Genomic DNA, 17,897 nt, shown 5'->3' with positions numbered 1-17,897 from the left:
AAAAAAAATCATATGTAATGTGTGATATATGGATGATGAGTAAAATTTTTCAATTTTGAGTTAAATACCTTTCAATATTCAATCATTCATATTTTTGTGAATATTATCAACTCAATATTGTTCCTAAACTTATATTGATGTAAGAAAATGCTATTCACATAATCCCAATAAAATTAGTCAAAATCACAATTGAAGCTTTCTGAAATGATTTATGAGCCTAATTTCTTCTATGAAAATCAGTTGTAAAGTAGATTTAATATACCACATCAAGCCACGCCAATATATTAAGTTTATTTTCATGAAATCTCTTTATGACTAAAGCATTTTCAAACTGAATTCCATACAATGCCTAGTACTTCTCCATGTTATCACAAATTCAAAGGTGGATTCAACAAAAATGATTAAAAAATAAACAATGGAATAGTACCAATGAACAAGGGTCACCATGACTGAGCTTCCCGCCTCAACTAGACCAAAGAAAGACCAAGCTTCTTTTTACATACATTCAGAACTGGTTGCAGAAATTTCCCCAATTAATAATCATCTGACCACTCCTTGAAATCTACGAACTTGCCAAATAATTCCATCCATTCAATAGAAGCAGTCATTCCTTCTCATTAAGGAAGGCAATGTACAAACCATACCGAGTCAAAAGAAATGGTGCTTTAAGATATGTAAAGTGCATAAACAAGCAGCAATCTTTACCTCGATTATAAAACACACAACCATCTAATAGTTAAAGACTGAGAACAAGACCAAGAATCCAAAGTTCAAAGACTTCCTATTGGAATTTCAACAGCAGGTAAGCTTCTCACAGCTTCTGAGAATATCATCTTCTCATTGTGAAAGTGGCCTGAGTAGTCACTTGCATTTCTGTCAAATCGAGTCTTCTCACAGAAATTCCAATGGGAATGCTAGCAGCCCATGCTAACACTCAATAATTACAATCGAGCTTTCCCCTTATTTAACAGTCCATTCAAGCAAAAAACTTTCCAAGATCAACTTGCATCGTGATGACAGCAATGTAGACACTATAAAGAACATCCAATGTAGTAAATCATTATGGATAATTAACCAAGCAATGAAACAGTGTAGGAATTACTTTCGAAGATGTTGGCCTTGATATGTATCGGATATAAACAAGATTCATATCTTGTATATAACTAAGCAGCTAACAGCATTCATCCAAGAGGAATTTACAGCTGCTATCTTACCAAGACGCGGAACTCCAATTTTTACCAGTAGAATTTGGCATGCTATCACTCCTCATTTCACCCACCAACCATATCCATATAGCTGGAATATAATAAAAAAGTGATGCTATAATGCGAGCAAAACAAAGCTCAATAAATAAATAGCAGTCTCACATACCCACAGCGAAACACTAGGTATTTAAAGCAGCATATCATGGTTGTTTTGATTAGCACCAAAAACAAAGTGCATTTGAGATTTGCCATCAGTGATAGCTTTTGTAGACAAGTACAAAGAATACCTAAACTTATTTAACACAAGGTCACAAGCTGAACGAATGGCACATGTTCAAAAAGCATAGGGAAGATATTCCACACGCCCATTGTGGTGGTCTGGCATTTTTGGGACTGTAGTTCCAAAAGCAAACATCTGAGACACCAGCTTTGGAACTTCTGCTTTAAAAGGATTCTAATAGTATTTTAACAAAAAAGAATAGAAATTAAGTTTATACTTCCAAAAAGAAATGGATACTCAACCGTTCATGGTGGGCAGCTGGCAGAGAAGGATCTCCCACCACCCATCAACCCACCCAGCAGGATTATCTCTCCCCTGCCCCTAAACCGCAAGGTGGGGCCATTGGCCTACTACCCATCATGGGGATCTCACCCTCACCCCCCCTTCTCTTGTTAAAAAACTACAAAAAGGCTTTTAAATTTCAACAGTTCCAAAACTAAGGTCTTAAATGCTCACTTTTTGAAAATGGGGTCTCAAAAGTCCAAACCACATGGGTGTATATGGCATGCTTTCCCAAAAATATATAAATCTATGTTGTTGTGCCACTTGAAATTCCAGCATTACGCAAGCATAAAAGAAATTCCTTTGGGGTTGAGCTTGGGGCTTATGCATATAATCTTCATCCACTCAATTCTGCATCTTAGTCACTGCGCCGAAAAGGAAAAAAAACAACCATGATTTAGTGCAAAGAGGTATTGTTTAGATCATATAAGAGATTATTGATAGTCATGTTAGGGCTCATTGTTGCATAAGTGGCACTTATTTGACCAACTAAATTCTTTAAAAGGCAATAAGGTTAACTGCACCACTTACTCTTTCTCTCGATGTTTGTCATGCAATTGGGCAACCACCTCAAGGCTATGATACCCCACAGCAAAGATAACTACTGTAGGTGTTCAAAGTTGGCACGAATGTCCTGCAGGATGCCAATGTTGTAGCATTATGACATTGATATGGGACTTTGCCCCAAAAAATATATATATATATATAAAAAAAATAAAAGCCAAAACTATTTACCAAGAGCATTTTCTGACATCATATACACTCCAGGAAACTACACAAATTAAATTAAATTTTCAGTTATCTGAATCCATTAACTACATCTCATGATAAAACCAAGTAGAAACCTCGACACACCCATTTCAGATAACTAAAAGCTTCCAATCACACACTTCAGTAGCCACCCAACTGCCACAACTAATAGTGAAAGTAACACCAGGAAATAATTTGATTGAAGAGTTAAAAGAGAAAATGCACGAAGGTGTTACAACCAATTTTGGTTTAATTTGTAATTACAAATCTAAAAGGTTACAATATATGTTAGCCGCATGCTTACTTCTCCTTTTTTTTCCTCATGATTTCGAAAAATACAATCACTCACCTTGAGCAAGAATTTAATGTAATTGAACTAGAATAACATCATCTGATTTCTCTGCTGAAGATCGCCTGAGAACTTTAAACTAAAACCCATCTGGTAGCAAAATTTGCATGATGAGACCACATAGAACTTTGAACACAATACCAATAAGTATCAGCACCATCCTATTTATCTAATCATGAACCATCAAACATCACTTCGCAACATCATTCCATCCAGTCAGAAACAAGTGAGGAATTATGTATACCTTGGGTTCTCATATTCCCACTTAGGAAAGGTAAACTGTGTTGTGTTTCTGATCCAAACACTGAACACAGCTCCGTCAAACTAAGGCTGGAAATATATTTCCCTCTCAAGTTTGTAAAGTAGGAACTGCGAGATCATCACTGCAAGTAATTAGACGCTTTTTGACCATCTCATTTTGCAATTCAATGGCTTCATCCACTTTTCCCAGCTCATAATACTTCCTCAATAGACATATACACAGAATCTCATCAGGAAGGAGACCCCTCTGAATCATCTCATCAAACAGCTCTTTTGCTCGTTGCACCTCGCCACACCGAGAAAAACCCCAAATCAAAGAAGTATATGCCGGCAGATCAAACTCCATACCCAAATCAATCATTATGTCTCGCAAATTCAAAGCTTCCTGAAGATTCCCATGCTTTAAGTTCCCATCAATTAAAGCAGTGTAAGAACTTCTATCAGGAATCACACCCTTGTCCAGCATTTCATCAAACAGCTTCTTGGCTGCTTCAATACTATTATTTTTACAAAGACCATCAATTAACGCTGTATAAACTGCAACATTAGGTTGCATACCAATGTCGTCCATGCTATTAAAATGCTTGATTGCCTCTTCAACCAATCCCATTTTGCACAAACCATTAATTAGTGCACAATAAGTAACAACACTGACCTCAATATTCAGGTCCTGTAACTCCTGTAGCAGATTGAGAGCCTCTGCAGTTTTTCCTGCCTTGAAATAAGCATCCATAAGGGTTGTGTATATAAAATGATTTGCACTTACACCACAAGCACTCATTTCCCTGATTAAAAGCTTAGATTCTTCAAGCTTATTTTGGCTGCACAGGCACCAAATGATGGTCCCATACAGCACTATATCGGGTATGATGCTCTTCTCCTTCATTTCTGTCAACATATCCATAGCACTCTCGATTTTACAAGCCTTAATATACCCATGAACAAGGGCAGTATAAGTTTTCTGGCTAGGAATTACTCCAGCTTTCAGCATTGCCTGAAAAACTTCTTCTGCTTCCTTTATCCTCCCACCTTCACAAAGACCATCCACTAGAGCTGTGTAGGTGACAATATTCAAGTTAACTCCTGCCTGCAGCATCTCATTAGCCAGCTTCAAAGCATCATTTAGATTGCCTAATTTACAACTTGCATCAATCAGAGAAGTGTAAGTAAATTCATTCGGCAGAAGACCAACACGTCTCATGTAAACAAAAAATTTAATTGCCTCTTGCATCATCCCTTCCTTACAAAATGCGTCGATTAAAGTGCTATAAGTTACAACATTCGGTACCACCCCATTGATCTTCATCTCATGGAGAAACTCAAAAGCATGAGGCATTCTTTCAAATTTACAGAAAGAATTAATTAAAGCATTATACGTTATTACATCAGGTTCACAACCTGCATCCTTCATTTCTTCAAATATACTAGCCGATTCATCCAAGAACCCAAACTTTCCATATCCATCAATAAGAGAATTATATGTGACAACATCGGGCATAAGGCCAGTTTGTTTCATTTTTTCGAACAACCTTCTAGCGGCTCCCAAATCTCCTCCTTTGCACATATAGTCTATCATTATATTATAAGTGAAAACCGAAGGGCTAATTCCAGCCCCAACCATATCTTCAAAAAACTTCCTCGACAATTCCCTCTTCCCTGACTTTGAAAGCCTATGCAAAAGTTCATTACAAGACCGAGCTTTTGGCAAAACCCTGTACTTCTCCATCCTCAAAAAACACTCGCTCGCTTCCTCCAGCATTCCTAGCTCAGTTACAACACTAAATAAAGCATCAAACACACCAAACCCTGGAACACAAACACCCCTTGTCGACCACAATACGTCAAACACATGGCAACCTGGCAAAACCCACTTCAACAAAACTAACTCTCTAATAATCCTATGAGTGTCGAAGTACATTCTCGCGTAAAACAATATATGAATCAAGATACAATATGACTCCGTGGTGTGGCAAAACCCGATTCGGCTTCCTGTCCATTTGAAGAACCGCAAAGCTAACTTTGGATCCCCTTTCAATTCCACCAAAACCCTAGACATCCATATGGGCGCCAGCGCCGAGTCAAACAAACCGATAATCCTATTGTCCTCCCACTGCTCTTGTTGAATAATTTGAATAATATTACAAATTGATTCTTTACTAATATCATCGCAAATACTGTTGGGGTTTGATTTGCTGACAAAAGGGTATCTGATTATGTAAAGGAAGCTGGTGAACCAAATCAAAGGGCAATCAAGGAAAGAAACATGCGATGAAGAAACAGTGATAGTATTGAAAAATGGGTTAATGGAGTTCAGGGTGTTCGGAGAGAGAGGGCTTACACGGCAAGAGGCTCTACGACCAACGTGGAAGAGACCGCGCAGGTAAAGTCGCATTGTTGCTAAGAAAATGAAGTGAACACTAATAACACCCTCAATTATATTCATTATCTTGGGATTCGGATGAAGAATAGCTGCTCATAGCTCTCTCCTTTTGCAGGAGAATTGCAAGGGTACTGGTCGATTTTGCGGCAGAGAACGTTCAAGGTTTTAGGGGTTTTGCGGCAGACTCTCACAAGGTGCAGGATGAACGTATCAAAATGAGTTCGCTTGCTCCTCACCGTTTCAATTGTAGTGGGCTGAGAGTCTGAGACACCCTTGCCGGATTTAGGTTTAATTGCAAGGTTAGGTTTAAAAATAAAATGAGAATGATTAATGGTATGGAAAGAAAAAAAAATAAAACAACATAAAATAAAATAAAACTTATTTATAAACTGTTGTAGATAATATATCTGGCAAAACGCTTACCTGAAATGATTTAATTCGGAAGATAGATTTTAAACTTTAAATTTTACAAATATGAGTGTTAAAAAAAATTAGAAAATTGACTGAATAGATGGGTTTGATACCAGTTTTTATATTTTGAAAATTGGTTTGAATTAAACCGGACCAATATATAAATATATATATAATTTTAAAGTATATATAATTTTTATATTATAATATATATTATTTGCTAAATTATTAATTAGTATAACATGAAATTTTAATTTTATTATTTATGTCTATTAATCTTATAACTAATAAGTTAATCTCACTAATAAGTTAGACACTACTTATATTATACTAGTACAAACTAATGAATTAATAATTATTAATAATAGATAGTAAATTTTAAAAATTAAATTTAGTGTTGAAAAAATTAAAATACTAAATTAATGTAGTATCACACGTGTAAACAGTAAATTAAAAAAATTGGATTGAACTGGACCAAAATGAAAAAATCGAAAGTTTCGATTTCAATGATGAATTGCTTCGTATCGACTCTTAAATTTTCAAAATCAATGTTGATTCAGTTATGAAATTTATTCAAAATGGAACCTCTACTTACACCTCTACTTACAAATCATATATTGTCATATAAGTGATGTGAAATGTGTATTCTATACACTGAACTTGCAAATAAAAGAACTACAAAAAAAAAAAAAAACCAAAAATCCCAAAAAATTAAAATAAAAACCTTAAATTATATATAAATAGATGGAAGTAGGAGATCTCTCCTCTCCCACCACATACCAAAGGGATGGTCTCGATTCTCTACTCCCCAAGTTATAACTGCTCCGGATTCTAGAAAACTAATAAATAAAGTTATGAAACCAATGAAGAAGTGAAATAATAAAATTGAAAACTAAAGAAGCAAAAAAAATCCTTATTATATTTCCAATTTGTGCATGTTATTTTTTCCATTTTCTCTGATATCAATTCATGAAAATCATTTGATCTATGTCGTTCCCAGTTCCCACTCGAGCCACTTGAATGTCTCCAATTAATTAATATGGCTCGCATTTAAATAATTTTTAGGAATTTTCAAATAATACGTTGAAATATGATTGGATTCATTTAGATGCATTTTATATTATTTATTATTGATTATTTCTTGATAATTGCAATATAATGTTATTGAAATTCTAAATATTATTTTAAAAATAAATGGCTAGGATATAATAAAAACAATATCGATAAGTTTTACAAAATTCTTAGACATGTTTTTATATTATTTCAATAAATTTCATATATGAAACTATATATATCTAAACCATTTTATTTAAACAGATTGTTGAAATGTTAAAACGCTAGATCATCATCACCTAGATCAGTTTATCTAAGAAACCTAGAACATCTCAAATAAGGCAAGAATACATATAAATGTTGTGTAAATTTAACTAATCGATAGCTTTAAAGAAGATCTTTTTTTAATTGATAAGAAGATTCACAAAGAACTTATTTATCCAATCTTATGGGTTTACCAAGATATAAAATCATGGAACCTAGAAATTAAATTAATGACTTTAAACAATGACTGTAATCTAATCTTACAAGTGATTTACACCTTGAAGTAGAGTGTGTAAATGCTGGATGTATAGGTACTTGAGTCATTCGCTAAACAACTAATTTGTTGCGTGATCAAGTAGATGCTCCTACCCAACCGGACTAACGAATGCCAACAGGGGTGGACCCACGTTGGCGGACCCACTTGAGACCGTTACATTCTCTTCTAAGGTCGTTAATAGCCTAGCGTTAAAGAGATACTACTCTATTCTTAAACACTTCAGAATAACTAGAGGAGTTCCACTAGGATAATACTTTATCCCAACTTGGGGTCGTGAATCAACCCTTACTTCTCATTTGAAAATGGTGCAATTTTACACAAGGAAGTATATACCATGGTATGAAACATATAAACAATACAATTAACTTGACAATGCAAGAAATGTACATGAAGAGAGTTGAGCATTTTGTGTAACTTACAAGTGTAAACTAGACATTCATAAGAATGGTCGTAGAATAACTTATATGAAGATGCTGGTCTTACTGAAGATTCGTTTGGATTGTTGTCTGTGAAATGGTATGGTTCAGTTAGCCGATAGCATTGATTGTCAATTACTGAAGAAAGGGTACATGACTAATTGAGGTTGACTAAGATGTTTGACTTTGTAATCAGGCTCTTGTTGAAGGCCAAAATTACACTACCCGTTAGTATTTAACTTAGCACCACTTGACTTCTACCCTTTCCATTTTTACCTTTAATCTTTTGCTTCCTTAGCCATCTTACACAAAAATACTAAGGACCCTTGCTGCTTCAAAACATGAGTCATTCCTTGGAGTCCCATAAGGACCCAAATCCGAGAGTCTCAATGGCCTATTCTTTTACTTCTAAATTAACCTAGTGGCTACTAAGTTAAACCTCATTCATCCATAGGGACCATGCCCAAGACCTTATAGGACTCAATCCGAGACTCTTCTACATGAACCACATTCATTTTCATACACATATGCAACAAATCACATATGATCCGAGAACCGATCAAAGCACTTACACTTGAGGAAACTGAAACACTTTATATTAAATGAGCTGAAACCTTATTTTTCTAAGTCATACGCATTTCAATAAAAACCACACTTCCTCACACAAAGAGTAAGTAAACCGATATCACATTTTTTCACAAAATAAGTTTTATTTTACTCATCCATCAAACATATCTTTCGGTTCAAGCATGGCTAAGCATAAAAGCTTCTAACTATACTTTTTTGGAGAGGTTTCATATCAAACTTCATGGAAACCAAAATTTAAAACTATGTAACACAAGGCATATACATAAAGCTCTTGATATCACTCCAACCGAAACCATCTATTTATATAATAATTATGATAAAACGTCTTAACCATTTTACCACGAGAAGTCTTAGACTATACTTTTGATTTCAATACAAGATCATGCCTACCATAAGCATCATAAAAATATAATTTTCCTTCATGTTTTCTTATCAAAACTAACTTGGATAAAAAATAGACCTTAAATCTTAGGACCGTGTCTCTTTTTCCGTTAACATTAACAAACCTAAACAAGTCCTTATCGATCAAAAGCATATATCCAAGAAAAATGATACATTTTTAGGTCACCACTTGATCTCAAGATGGCAAGACATGCTTGGAGCGTAAATGATATGCAAGTATGGTGGCATAGTGTTCCATCTTTTATTGATAATGTAGTCTGGTTTGACAAACAATATTTGTAATTCTCTTTGATGAAATGAAGTGTTTTCCTATCCAAAAAAAAAACAACCTTTTAATCTTACTCTTAAATCAAAATATCAAAAATTTAAGATCTCCAAAACATAGAATATCAAGACTAACATCTGAGAGGTTCAAAAAGCACAACCGAAACTTTTGACAAAAAACACTTCATACTCAACCATCAAATCTTATTATCAAACACATTCATGAAACAAACCCTAAAAAACTTGAAACAAGAAGAAGATATGAGAGGAAGGTTATAACTTGAAGGCCCAAACCGAGACTCCCAAGTCTAGAGAAAGACGAGAGGTTCTTGGTGTGATGATGTTCTAAGTGTGTTTGTGTAGGTGAGCTCTAGAGATTAAGAGAAAGTGTTCAATGAAAATGAACTTGTGAGTTAGGGAGCAACGGAGAGAGCTTGAGAGGAAAATGTGTAGCAGCCTGCCAGAAATTTAAGGGATGAAATTTTTTTAGGATTTAGGAATCTCATGAAAACTCAAAAGTTTTTACGAATCGACCAATTGCGTAAGTTTTGGTCTGTCAGCATGGTCAGTGTTATCACTCACTATGGGACCAAAAATTTAATTTTTTTTATTTTAGACAGTTAAAAGTGTCAGAATGAGATATGGTCTACACCATTAGACTCAAATGAATATTTAGAATTTTATGGCGCAATAAGCTCATTTTTAGTTTTTGGATGAAACGTCTGTTCGAAAATACGTTTTAATTATTTTGAGACACTTCGGAATTGAATTTTAATAAAAAAATTGCACCAAGAGGTATTTGAACACTTGGTAAGATCTTAGCTACGCTTGGTGAATAGTATTGGACACTTGGCACCAAGAGGAATCATGAGATGGAAATGTGAAGGAAATCAAGGTGTAAGATCATGCTGCCTAAGTAAAACTTTATTCCATCCAACCATCCAAATTGTGCCAAACCAAAGAGGGTTTCAACCCTAGTGAAACCATAAATATTTGGAATCCAATTGAAATCTCGAAATCTTGGTTGAAACTGAATTCCTAAACGGTTTCCACAAAACCCCAAACTTGATTCCAAACCCTAAATGGATCCGATTTCTAGTATTATGTGTAATCACTTGATTAAATCACTTTCACATGCTATTAATCCCTCAAATTCATGTTATGACATTATTATTCAATCATTTAAACCTTAGATATTTGATTGGGTCAGAAAAAATTAGATTTGGGCTTGATAACATCTCAAACCCTAGCCAAACCATCTTTAAACTCCAAATTGAAACCCACTTGTTTAAGGCCCATGAATTTGGACCACCTTGGCAAAGCTTGTTGGGGGAAGTTTCCTCCCACACTTGGCTGACCACCCACTGCCCAAGGTAGCCCCAAAGTCATGCATGATGTGAAGGCCAAAGGCCACCTTACCACCACCTTTCACTTCGAAGCTTCCTTGGCTGAAAATTGCTCGCTGTTGCCCTCTATTTTTACCCCTTGTTTTGGACAAAACCACCATTACTCAAGTATCACTCAAGCCTTCACTTCACCCTTTAGTTTGTGTAAGAGGTGTGCAGACCATCCCCCTCTCATTTCATCCCTTTTTCCACATGTTTCTTAGAGTGAAACTTAGAAGCTTTCTTGGGCAGTTTTATAAGCCTTCTTTCTTTCAGTTTTTGAAGCCCTTATAAGTATTTTCTTATGATGATTCCTTCACGAAATTTGTTCCTCCTTAAGTCTAGTTTATGTTGGTGCCTTTTTTATCGGCTAAAAGTTTTTTTAACCATGAAAAGGTCGTTCTAGACGATAAACTGAATAGTAAGTTATATTTTGGAGTTTTTAACCAAGCTAATGGACAAATCTTGGTCTGGTATTTTTATGGAGCATTGTTAACATATTTATATGAATGTTTGTTAAGGATTTGTTGCATGTTATAAGGTTTTGATAAAATATTTTATTAGATCTAGAAAGTTAGAAACTGTAAGGAGTAAAACAGTTTTTGTTTAATGAAAGCTTGGATCTTTTGTGATTTAATCTTACTCCAATGACTTTGATATTTTTATTTGATGATCTTATGCTTTGGATCTAAATGTTAGGATGTTTTGAAGATTTTAGGTATTGATTTCTAAATATGTGATTTTTATGCTTGAGAATACTTAGTTATGTAAAAATGTGAGGTTTTTGGATAGATCCGTGCGTTTAATTTTGGCCATGTAATTTTAAGTTTAATGCTTGGATCTACTTTAGAACATATTTTGAAATCATATGATGTTGTTATTTTGTGTTTTTTTATTATGGTATGTCTCGGATCAAGTAGTTTGATCAAAACCAAAGTTGAGAAAATTATGTTTTGATGAAGTGTTGAAGTCGAGTGCTTCAAGTTAGATTTTTGTGACTTTTGGTGATTTTTACTTGATGATTCAAAGCATGTTAGTTCTTAGGAGTGTGTTATGGACATGTTAGAAGAAAGTTTTAAATTTTTGGAGTTCTTGGAGATGTTTTTAAAATAGTCAAAACCTTGAAATTCAAGAGTTTGTGTTTTAGTTAAAAAATTTAGATCTTTTAACTAAAAAGTTTTGTGTTTTTGTGAAGTAGATTTTTGTTAGTTGTGTTAAGCATACTTTTAAGTATAGGACGTAATGATCTATGTTGCAATATTTTGGTTTAAGCAGGAGTGTTGAAGTTGAATAAAATTGCAACAAAAATAAAAGAGAAATGGCCTAAGGGTTTTTTGGCCATAGTATGTTTCTCATGATTATGACTTGTTTAAATTTTTCTAATTAGATATTTGAGTTTAGGAAAAATTTATATGAAGAATGTAAATTTTGGTATTTTTGGAGTTAGGATGTGAAATCCTTAAGTCAGAGGTAAAATAGTCATTTTAGTCTAATATAGCATTTTTCATTTTTCTAAGTTATAAATGATGAAGTTTATAACAATTAGAATCCATGCTCATAGTTTCTCATGTTTCGTGTTTTTTCCCATAAACGCAACAATCATTATAAGTTAGCTTCTAACTTATTATCAAATTACTATGTATGTATATTAGTAAGAGAACTATTGGTTATGTACTTATGTTATCATATATGTCATGCTATGTCATGTCACTACATGTATATTTGTTATATATTATATTCTGTCATGCAATATTTATTTGTTACACAATATATTCTATCACTCAATGTTTAACTGTTACACGTTATACCTTGTCACAAAATGTTTGTTTGTTACATGTTATGTCATGTCACGAAATATTTTTATGTTTCATGTTATGCCATGTCACGAAACGTTTATCTATTACATGTTATGCCATGCCACAAAATGTTTGTCTGTTTCATGTTGTGTCATGTCATTCATCTCACATACATGTCACGTTACTTTACCTCAGCTCATCTGTCATTTCGCTTCATATCACTTCATATCTTGAGTATAGAGTGTGTCTCGAAAATAATATTTTCACATCAGTCAAATCAATTTCAAGTTTCAGTTTCATGTTCAGTTTCATGCCATATTAATTCACGTTCAATTCAAGTTCTTGTTATCAATTAATTTATACTACGATCAAAGTGTATACATCTGCCTGGTACTGCAGTCAAGACATATGTGTTGTCTGGTACTACGATAAAGGAGTATAATCTGCTGTAATACAAAGAGAATACTCATGGTGTAGGTGTAGGAGCTTCTTGAGTACTCTCATTTTCTTAATTAGAATGCATAATTTTAGTTATAGAAGCTAGCATTTTCAGTTCATGTATTTCACGTTCATGTTCATGTTATTTTAACGTTCAGTTCAGTTCATGTTCAGTCTTAGTTCAGTTCATGCTCAGCTTTATGTCATGTTCATTTCACGTCAATTCATTTCATTTCATGTCAGTTCAAGTCATATTAGTACATGTCATGTTGTCTGTCATGTCACGTCAAGCTTACTCATGCTCACATTTTGCATTCATGTTTTTACTGTCAGCATATCTTTAAACTGTCAATTTTAATTATCTGTTAACTTGTTGAGATTTGTAATCAAATCTCACTTGGTAGTACTAACTACCATTCTCCCCGGAATGGTAGACGATATGTTAGGATCTGGAGAACCCATGCATGGGAGATTGGACAAGGTCGAATAGAATGTAGAGTGCATACAAAGAGTCGATAAAGCCTATCTCCCATTTTCAGGACGTCAGTTTGGATATCATAGTTGAGCCACATGAATGACTCAGTGAATTAATACAATAGTTTTTATTTCTAGATTGTAGTTATGGAGTGTTATCTCCAACACTATGTTACAGTCTTGTTGGACAAGTATTGTAACCTTTTGGATACCAACTATCACGTGAATTTTATAAAATATGTTTATGTTTTGGGATATATTACTTTTGGTACATAGCTCAAAGAAAAAAATTATCCGCTGTGAATATTGCATATTGTTAGTTGCATGCTAAGTGATTTGCCTCTTTATCTATCATGAATGAGAGCTTGTAACCTTGTGTTGCATGTCCCAACGCTTCAAGTTCTATCAAATCCCAAACGATGTGAAGAGGGAAATGAAGTGGCCCGTGAGCAAGAGAGTTTGAGAAGCCTCTAGGGTTTCCTTACATGGTTTGTGATTGGTCTTAATATTGTCCTTCATCCTCAGGTACATGCGTATGGTGGATGGAGTTTTGAGGCATGAAAGATTAAACAAATAGGGTTGCTGTGTGAGTGGGAAGCCCAGCCAAGGATGAGCTATAGTACCATATTTTGTGGTTGGTCCTTTATGGTCAACCATCCCTTAATGTGTGACACTTGTCCAAAAGTTTCTTGAGCTTGATTAAGGGTGGTTTGAGATTGAGTTTGTGGATGGTTAGATCTATGATCGGTTACAGTTCATGTCGAAGTGGATGATGACATGACAAGGCGATGGTGAGGTGACATGAGGTGGTAGCTCCCCATTGGGCTATGTGGATGTCACATGTCAAGCAAATAAGTGTTGTCTTTCAATCGCTTAAGAAGATGGCTAGGCCCTAGTCTTTTCCACTAGGGTGTTCTGTGATTGCCATATGGCACTCTAGGGTTGCCACGTGGCACTATTTTTTTTTTTTTTGTTGAAAGGGAGAGTCTTGAATGTGTTAAATCCATTCTTCCCTCAAGCTTAGAAGATCTAAGTGGAAGTTTGTGATTGTTTTTCTATGTTTTGGTTGTCACTAAGTCGTGTGCTCTTCCAAGGTTTCCTTCACAGTTCTCACATTATAGAATCTAATGTGGGATACATAGGAACTAGATTATGTAAAGTAGCCAAGATGCCAATTCTAGTTAAATTTGAACCAGAAAAAAAGATTAAGCTGATGCCAATGCTCTTAGGGAAGAGTTTTTTAAACCTCTTGACCAAACCATATTTTAATAATTTATTAAATATTTTTAGTCTAGTTTTAAATTTAAATTTGGTCCATTATATTACACAAGCATAATATCTCTGTAACCATTTTTATTTAACCCTTTCGGCTTGGACTTGGGCCTAGAACCAGTTAAATGATCCATTTAGCACATTCATAGCAGCCTAATTTATTTTGATTATCATGTGAGGGTTATTTGAAAAAAATTTGAAGGACTTTTGGAGGTTTTGTTGTAATTAAATCATAAACCTATAAAAGTTTAAATCACTAAGAACAAAAAGAATAACAAAGGATACTGACATCAATCATCTCACTCTGAGAGAAAAAACATTAAGAGACAAAGGAAACACACAATGTTTTTGTATTTTCAATGTGCATTCATGTCATGATTTCGTTTAGTACTATACAAATAGGTAAGAAAATTAGGATCTTAAAGCTATATTTAATCTGATTCCAATGGTAAAGAATAACAATTTTAATACACACAATTCAGAGAAGCCAGCAGTATTTACAAGAACCTCTTGTCTCAACCATTTAGGTTCATTTTGGAGGCAAAGCAATCCTGCAACCATTGGGCTTGCACTTGCAAACCAGCATCCCTTAATGCAGCCAAAGCTGAACTATAAAGCCTGCCATCGAACTCTGTTCCATGAGATCTCATATCCTGCAAAAGCATCAACAAATCACCAATCCGATTACTCTTTGAAAAAACTCCAACCATGATTCCAGCCATCACCCTATCAATGACTCCTCCATTGCTCCTGAACTCTTTGTAATATCTCACACATGTCTCAAACTCCCTAGCCTTACCATAAGCACTGATAATTATAGTGTAACTTATCTTATCTGCACAAACCTTTCTTCGTTTCATTTCCTTCCAAAGCTTCTCAACCTGCCTCAAATTCTTGGCCTTCCCATGTATTTCCATCAGAGAGTTGTAAATCCATACATTGGGTTCACACCCTCTTTCTTTCATCTTGGCCAAGGCCCTCATTGCATCTCTAACTCTTCCCATCCTCCCATACATTACAATAATGCAGGAATAAGCTACCACAGATTTATCTAAACCCCTATTTTCCATCTCGGAAAATGCCATTTCTGCTTTTGAATATAGCTCAAGTTGACTGTAGGCATTTATTATTGATGAATAGGTAACTTGTCCTGCCTCACATCCCTGCGAGATAAGCTCCTCATAAACCTTAACTGCCGCCTGAAATCCTCTTTTCTTGGAGTAGCCATTAACAATTGCACAGAATATGCAGTCGGGAATTCTAAGTTTCGAGTCTTTCATCGCCTTAACAATTTCCAGAGTCTTCTCCATTTGCCCTTCTTCCACATACATCAACACGAGTTTTAAGTACGCCTCAGGATCTCTCAACATTCTTTTGCTTTTTGCTTCCTCCGAAAGTTGTTCGGCCACCTTTACTTCTCTCATTCTCGCAAACGAACATATCAGAGAAGAGTAAACCGAAGAATCCTTCAAGATGATCCCTTTCTTTGTCATTTCTTGGAAGTATTCGAGAGCTTCAAAAGCTCTTCCTGATTCGCTTAGAGACTTGCAGAGAATTCCATAAATCTGACCGCAGAATGGTGATGAATAGAAATCAAGTTGCGTACTTTGAAGTTCGCGAAACAATTCAACCACTCTCTCAGAATCACCGGTTTTCGCATAAGCTTCCATGATAGGGCAATAACATTTCAAATCCGGAAGAACGCCAGAAGATTCCATTCGCCTGAATGCTACAATTGTGCTCCGATACATATGAAGCTTGTTATAGCCACTCATTGCAGAAACAAAGGCCGAGACACTGACTTCACCATTAGCTTTACAATCTTCAAGCAAAGTCTCGACAATTTTGAATTTTCTAGCTCTAATGCAAATCCTAATCAATTTAGAACAGGTGGCGCTATCCGGAAACACCTGATAATTCCTAAAATCTTCACAAACTTGTAAAATCAGACCCCATTTACTTGAACTTAACAAATACCTGATTACATGCTTCAACGTCGATCTCTCAGGCCTAAATTCCGGCCTTTGTTTAACTTTTTCATAGTATTCGTACGCGAGTTCTTGGGTTTGAGGATCTGCAAACAACCCACGTAAAATATCATTTAAATTACCACAATCGGGTTTTTGGCATCGTTCGGAATCTGGAAACTCGAGGTTCAACTCGATGATGGGCAAGCTATTGGAGGGCTCTTCTAATGTTGGAGATGAGCAACCCGAGGAGTAAACATCGAAGTTTAGGAATCTTGGGCGTGTTACAGAGAAAAAAGGAAGGGTTTTGCAGGTTGGGATCAAATTAAATCTGTGGGAATTCCTGCAAGAGTTAATGCAAGCTACAGACCAGTCTGAACAAGTGGAAATGGTCATATTGCAGATAAGGTTTGGAGGAGGGTAGAGCAAGCTTGTGCCGCATTATATACACACCCTTATCCTACATGATGATTTTGCTACGGATGTGAATTTTTTGAGCCACTAAAAAATTGAAAAGTGGATTCTTTAGAACAACAGTCCTAAGAATGCCACGTGGGTTTTATATTTGCATCCACCATTAACCTTTTTTATTTATTTATTATTATTTTTTTTTTTTTTTTTTTTTTTTTTTTTGGTGAGCTGTGGCTGCCACTAACTGGCTATGTCATGGGAAAGGAGAGTTCTTAGTGTATCAGATCATTTTTATTTTTTGGGGTCATGTAATGGACTCATGATTGTCTGGAAACAAGCAGATAGCAGATTTTTTCTTTTTCCTTCAATCACAACTATTATTTTAAGAAAACTACTTTTAATACTGCACATAATTTAGTATGATTGAGGATGACAAAATAAAGAATAAAGAGTTGTAATTTTGTTTATAATTTGATTGTGTGAAGTTGTTTAAGCATGATTCTTTGATTATGATAAATGTAGTCATTTAACATATAATGGATGATGTGGTTGAATAGAAAGGAAAGAAGACAAAATGTCATGAATGAAAGAATGTGAAATGTTCTTAACCTTTAAAATTGTTGGATAATTTAAAATTATATAAATTTATAGTCAATTATTTTCGAAAGTATATATTGAAGGACTTTTCTTGTATTGAAAAGTCATTTAAATAATAAATGCAAAAAAAGCTTATTTGGAATTAAAATTGTTTGAATACTATAATAAAATTAATTAGAAAATGCTCGGATGCCCTGAGATTTATATGATGAGATATTGTGGATTTTACGAAATTTGATAAGAAAGTGATTCCTCGCCTTGGTAATAATATACATATGTGAGTTTTATTACTTGGGTGATTTCTCGCCATGACCTATGAATACATGTGTTTCTACCCGGAGGGTAATTTCTCGCCATGTATAAATATGTGTTTAC

General features: G+C 34.8%; 2 protein-coding genes across 6 annotated transcripts; both read right to left on the bottom strand.

Moving 5' to 3' along the window:
* Positions 1 to 301: 301 nt before the first annotated feature.
* LOC109006962 (putative pentatricopeptide repeat-containing protein At2g02150) lies at positions 302 to 5,772 on the bottom strand. 5 transcript variants are annotated; one of them, XM_018986432.2, is made up of 4 exons: positions 2,867 to 5,772; positions 2,299 to 2,401; positions 1,942 to 2,132; positions 302 to 1,296 (listed from the first exon to the last, which is right to left on the bottom strand). In XM_018986432.2, the coding sequence occupies exon 1, from the start codon at positions 5,568 to 5,570 to the stop codon at positions 3,216 to 3,218; it is 2,355 nt and encodes a 784-aa protein (XP_018841977.1). In that variant the 5' UTR covers positions 5,571 to 5,772; the 3' UTR covers positions 302 to 1,296; positions 1,942 to 2,132; positions 2,299 to 2,401; positions 2,867 to 3,215. The 5 variants fall into 5 exon arrangements, with proteins under 5 accessions (XP_018841977.1, XP_018841969.1, XP_018841990.1 ...); XM_018986424.2 differs by lacking the exon at positions 302 to 1,296 and adding an exon at positions 2,503 to 2,539 and having other exon boundaries at positions 1,873 to 2,132; XM_018986445.2 differs by lacking the exon at positions 302 to 1,296 and having other exon boundaries at positions 1,873 to 2,132; positions 2,867 to 2,956; positions 3,111 to 5,772.
* Positions 5,773 to 14,866: 9,094 nt separating this feature from the next.
* LOC109007021 (pentatricopeptide repeat-containing protein At5g13770, chloroplastic) lies at positions 14,867 to 16,940 on the bottom strand. The gene has a single exon (XM_018986504.2). The coding sequence runs from the start codon at positions 16,908 to 16,910 to the stop codon at positions 15,063 to 15,065; it is 1,848 nt and encodes a 615-aa protein (XP_018842049.1). The 5' UTR covers positions 16,911 to 16,940; the 3' UTR covers positions 14,867 to 15,062.
* Positions 16,941 to 17,897: the final 957 nt, after the last annotated feature.

This window comes from Juglans regia, chromosome 13, assembly GCF_001411555.2.
Source record: "Juglans regia cultivar Chandler chromosome 13, Walnut 2.0, whole genome shotgun sequence".
NCBI classification, from domain to species: domain Eukaryota; kingdom Viridiplantae; phylum Streptophyta; class Magnoliopsida; order Fagales; family Juglandaceae; genus Juglans; species Juglans regia.
This window is presented reverse-complemented; position numbering and strand designations above follow the sequence as displayed.

What these genes read in the sequence shown, in the direction of transcription:
- LOC109007021 (XM_018986504.2), bottom strand. Translation starts at nt 16,910, where the DNA reads ATGACCATTTCCACTTGTTCAGACTGGTCTGTAGCTTGCATTAACTCT.
- LOC109006962 (XM_018986432.2), bottom strand. Translation starts at nt 5,570, where the DNA reads ATGAATATAATTGAGGGTGTTATTAGTGTTCACTTCATTTTCTTAGCA.